Here is a 5,554-nt window from a genome sequence, read left to right on the forward strand (position 1 = left end):
GATCGTATTCCCAGTATAAACCTAGGTCCTCTAGTGCTCGATTTCACTACTCTGGGTAAAATCACCCAATCACCCAATTGGGTGCATTCACCCAATCCCCCCCCCCCCCCCCCCCCCCCCCCCCCCCCCCCCCCCCTTGGTCTTATGCCCTACAGCTCAGCGCGCCAATTAATAAAGTCCTACCTTATCCCTTTCGCCTCGGCCCTCAAGTCCGGGCTCCATCCTCGTAAATCTTTCCTGCACTCTTTCCGACTATCAGACTGCCCCAAGCCCTTCTCTCTACTTTCGCCAATATTCAAGAATGTTTAATGTCTACCTGACCTGTCCCTCGTGTGAGTTGGAAGCGGCCAGGGCACATTGACACTGAACACCAAAGATCCTATAGCACGTCAGCCCATTGCATTTCGCAGGAGTAGGCTATCTTGCTCCGCTATAGGATCTTTGCTGAACACTTGCAGCCGAATGACACGCATTCCCCGAGACGGCAGCGTGCGCAGTCAACACTAACGGTTCTGCAGTGGTTCAGCAGCTGTGCGAAATGGAATGGGTTTTGAACCAGGAAGTGCCTCATAAAATGGCTTCGAAAGACCAGGTCGAGAGTTGGACGGAGGAGGCAGTTTGTCCCATCTGCCTGGATTTCTTCACCGATCCGGTAGCACTGGAGTGCGGGCACAACTTCTGCCGCTCCTGTATCACACAGAGTTGGGACAGGGAGGGGAGAAACTCCTGCCCGGAATGTAGAGAGCAGTTTACAGACCGCACCCTCAGGGTGAATCGGGCCTTGGCGAGACTGTCTGAGAAAGCTCGAACACTGAGCCTGAATCGGACAGAGAAGGAAAGTAAACTTCAGTGCGAGAAACATCAGGAAGAACTGAAGCTGTTTTGTGAAACTGACAAGAAGCTGATCTGTGTGGTTTGTGCAGCTGGGCGGGAACACAGAGATCACCGCTTCATGCCGGTTAAAGAAGCTGTCGAAACCTACAAGGTAAAGGCAAACCGATTTTGATCGCATCATTGTTTAATTCCATCTTTATAATCTAACATTTTTATTCTCTGATTTTCAATCATAATCCCAGCATCAGGTGAAATCTTCCATCCAGTCTCTCACAAAAAAGAAATCAGAGATCCAGCGAATGGAGCAGCAACAGAAACAGAAGATTTCTGGAGTTCTGGTGAGGCTTTCCAGTTTAGATTTCCTGATCTTGTGTAGATTTGATCCCTGTGATGTGTGTAATAATAGGGCAGCGCAGTGACACAAGTAGTGCTGCTGTCTCCTAGTTCTGGTGAGCGGGTTCGATCCTGACCTCGGGTGCTGCCCGTGTGGTTCACGCCTTCTCCCTGTGACCGTGTCGGATTCCTTCCACGTCCCCAATACACGCTGGATCAATGGTCAATCGGTGACTGTTATAATCCGTGGGAAAGTGGGTGGTGGACGGATAAATGGGAATTAATGGGCACGTGAAAAGGAACAGGCAGCAGGGAATTGTATTGGGGTAGAGGATTAGTGGGTTATAACATTACCCTCAGGACATTTCAGAAGCATTTCGACAAACTATTGATTTTCCAAGAAAATTAAAAATGTACAGGCCAAATGTTACGTTTAAAGCAGTTGGGAAACACAATCAGTGACATTACATATTGTTCTTCACCTTTTATTTCACAGGAACAATCACACAACCTTCAGTCCAAGATCACATCCCAGTATGCTGAACTGCACCAGATTCTCACTGAGAAAGAGCAGCGCACACTGGCAGATATCCGGGAGGAAGAGAAGAAGATTCTCAATACAATGGAGAAAAATCTTGAAGAGATTCAAGGGCATTTAAATTCAATTCAAGAGGAACTCTTGAAGTTGCAGCTTCAGATGGATCAAAAAGACAGTGTGGTGTTTCTGAAGGTGAGGGGTTACACTACAGTTTGGCGAAGTGAAAGAGCACAGTCATAAAAAGGTTGGGTGACATTTCTGCAATAAATGCTGCATTTGCCAGTAATTCAGAACTGGGCAGATGTTCCGTCTGTTCCTGAGCTGTGCTACTGTTGTTCCCAAATTAAATGGCCTCCTGCATAATCTGTGGGATCTCTGCACTGCCTGCAGTCTCCTTGGGATGAGTTACTGTGAACTAGTCACTGAGTTAGTGGCTGTTTTTATTTCCCCTAAAAGATGGAAAATGCCCAGGAAAGAAAAGATCACGTGGAAAGTTTGTCGTATTTTAGTGTGAAATAATTTTACAACTTTAAACAGATCCGTTGAAGGCAGCTTAATGATCGTGCTCGGTGATAAATTAAATCAACCACTGTGATTCATCAACCTTCACATGCCTTAAAGTCGCCTGGACTTAAGGGGATCTATTGCATCCTAAAGCTTCCCTTTGCTCTTAAATTGACCTATTCTCCCCCTAGCTAATATTTTGCTATTAATACACTTGTAAAATCTCTCCGGCAATATTCAATTTCTGTCTCCGTGACAATGACAATAAATGTTGGGCAATGGAACATTTCTGGGGTTTGTTGTAATTTGTGTGAAACTCCTGCTGTCGGGATGTGGATGTCCCGTCTCAGTCTACTCAAGATTTGTGTTTCATTTCTTGCAGGAGGAAGCTGGTGGGAAGAGGAGGTAGGACATGCTCTTGACTGAAACACTGCGTGTTTGTGTTAGAACTGCTCAAAAAAATTGTTGAGGCTCACTTGATAACCAGCTGCTAAATATTTGCAGGGTTAGTGATGAAGATAAAGCACTCTCAGTGACAGACGGTGTCTTGCCGATTGAAAAATTCGATCATAATTTTTTGATGAACGCGATGTGGGGAGAAACATCTGCCATTAAGCAAGGTAAAACCTGTCCAGTTTCCTCTCTTCTTGTTTATAACGCCTTTTAGTAACACACATGCAAACATTGTGATATGAGGTAATATGAGGGGGAACTTCTTTACGCAGAGAGTGGCAGCGGTGTGGAATGAGCTTCCAGTGGAAGTGGTGGAGGCAGGTTCATTGGTATCATTTAAAAATAAATTGGATAGGCATATGGATGAGAAGGGAATGGAGGGTTATGGTATGAGTGCAGGCAGGTGGTACTAAGGGAAAAAACATTTGTTCGGCACGGACTTGTAGGGCCGAGATGGCCTGTTTCCGTGCTGTAATTGTTATATGGTTATATGGTTATTGTCGATAGACATTGTATTCGCCTCTAACACCTAGATAACGCGACATTACTGCATGCAGAGACTGGAAAACCCTTAGGAATTCCGTGCATCGGCGGGCGTGGAGACTCAGTCATTCTGTGCTCTTGGAGCAGAAAGCCATGATTGTATATTAGAGTCAGGCCCTTCGGCCCTTCACATCCATGTCTACATATTTCCCAGCTGCACTAATCTGTTTGCCCACATTACATCGGTAATCTTCTACACCTCCCATATTTAAGTACCTCTTAAACATAGTGATTATATCTGTATCCATCACCACCCCTGTAGCAGATAAAACGGATCACTCAGATCCACTTGAAACTCCTTCCCCTCACCATAATGCTGCCCCCTCTTGATTTGATATCCCTATATGAGAATAAGATTTTTGATAATCTACCCCACATCCTGCTGCAGACTTTGACAACATCCCTCACTATCCACAAGTGTAACGAACTCCACAGATTTACCAGTCATAATTTGGACATTCACGTCCAAGCCATGAACATATAACATAAACAGCAAAGGTTGCATCACCGATCTCTGCTGCACTCCACCAGTCACAGACCTCCAAGCAGAAAACTCATCCTTCTACCGCTACCTTCTACCTCCAACCACCAAGCCAATTGTGGATCCATTTCACCAGCTCGACTTGGATCCCACCTGCCTTCACTTTCTGGACCAGCCTTACATGCGCAACATTGTCAAGTCCCTCAGTGAAGATCATATATTGGTTCACAATGAGATCAGTGTGTTCTTAGTTGTACACACCCATCAAATCCACCCGCGAATCCCCTCTCTTTCAGCGACCCTACAACCACAAGTCTCCACCCATTCTGTCTAACAACAGCTGCTTCCTTCCATGGACCAAACCGCCCCCCGTCCTCTCTCTCACCCTCCACTCAAAGAAACAGGGGCAGGTCATCTGGCCCCTCATGTCTGCCCACATTCACTATGATCATGGTGACTCCACCCCACACCTCTACCTCCTCTTTAACAACCTCAAATTGCCACACCTCAATATCCCCTTGTTCCGATCTGACTCCATATCTGAATAGCCCGCCTCAGTCGTCGTCGCCCCCCCCCCCCCCCCCCCCCCCCGCACGCACTATCCAGCCTCCTCCCGATATCTCACAGAAATCCCCTCTACAAACCTCCACAAGGTTTCAGTTGACCGCCCGCCTGTGCCTGAGGCCGAGCGGCTTCTCCCCCGGACCCAGGGCCTCGCTGCCCGAGTCTCCCCCCGACCCCCTGGGACTCTCTGATTCTCTGCTTCTCCTCCCAGTCTCCGTCACCCTGGATGTGGAAACAGCGGGTCCGCAGCTCGAGGTGTCCAAGGATCGGAAGAGGGTGAGAAATACCGGGACCAGGAGGAGTCTCCCTGACACCGGGAAGAGGTTTACATACTGGCAGTGTGTGCTGGGATCGGAGGGATTCACTTCGGGGAGACATTACTGGGAGGTGGAGGTGGCGGGGAGTCGGTTCTGGAGTCTGGGAGTCGCCGCAGAGTCTGTGGAGAGGAAAACACTGGTCACACTGACCCCGGAGACTGGAGTCTGGAGGATCAGGCAGTTGGATGACGAGTTTGAAGCCCTCACCTCCCCTCCATCCCGTCTCCCCGCCCGTCCCATCCCCGGGAGGGTGAGAGTTTCTCTCAGTTATGAGTCCGGCACAGTTTCATTTTACGACGCGGACACCAAGTCCCATCTCCACACCTTCACTGGGAATAAATTCACGGAGAAACTTTATCCTTTCTTCGAGACTTGGGATCGAAACTGGCTGAGAATCTGCTCCGGTTCCGCTCCAGGTGTACAAGAGTCGGGTCCCGGGACCGGCGTCAGGAGCGGGGTTCAGGGGCTGTGGGGCAGAACCCGGTGGACAACAGGTCGGCGCTGAACGGGTCCCATTTAATCCCCAAATTCCGCGTCGTGAAACCCCAGTGAGCATAGAAACATAGAAACATAGAAAATAGGTGCAGCAGTAGGCCATTCGGCCCTTCGAGCCTGCACCGCCATTTGATGTGATCATGGCTGATCATCCAACTCAATATCCCATCCCCGCCTTCTCTCCATACCCCCTGATCCCTTTAGCCACAAGGGCCACATCTAACTCCCTCTTAAATATAGCCAATGAACTGTGGCCTCAACTACCTTCTGTGGCAGAGAATTCCAAAGATTCACCACTCTCTGTGTAAAAAATGATTTCCTCATCTCGGTCCTAAAAGTCTTCCCTCTTATCCTTAAACTGTGACCCCTAGTTCTGGACTTCCCCAACATCGGGAACAATCTTCCTGCATCTAGCCTGTCCAACCCCTTAAGTATGTTGTAAGTTTCCATAAGATCCCCCCTCAGTCTTCTGAATTCCAACGTGTACAAGCC

General features: G+C 48.4%; 1 protein-coding gene across 1 annotated transcript; it reads left to right on the plus strand.

Annotated features, from left to right (window-relative positions):
• Positions 1-523: 523 nt before the first annotated feature.
• LOC129693487 (E3 ubiquitin-protein ligase TRIM39-like) lies at positions 524-5,295 on the plus strand. Its single transcript, XM_055630296.1, has 6 exons — positions 524-985; positions 1,077-1,172; positions 1,664-1,897; positions 2,592-2,614; positions 2,714-2,829; positions 4,462-5,295. Exons 1-6 carry the CDS (start codon positions 539-541, stop codon positions 5,070-5,072), a joined length of 1,527 nt encoding a protein of 508 aa, XP_055486271.1. The 5' UTR covers positions 524-538; the 3' UTR covers positions 5,073-5,295.
• The last annotated feature ends 259 nt before the right edge of the window (positions 5,296-5,554 follow it).

This window comes from Leucoraja erinacea, unplaced genomic scaffold (assembly GCF_028641065.1).
Source record: "Leucoraja erinacea ecotype New England unplaced genomic scaffold, Leri_hhj_1 Leri_312S, whole genome shotgun sequence".
Classification (NCBI taxonomy): Eukaryota; Metazoa; Chordata; class Chondrichthyes; order Rajiformes; family Rajidae; genus Leucoraja; species Leucoraja erinaceus.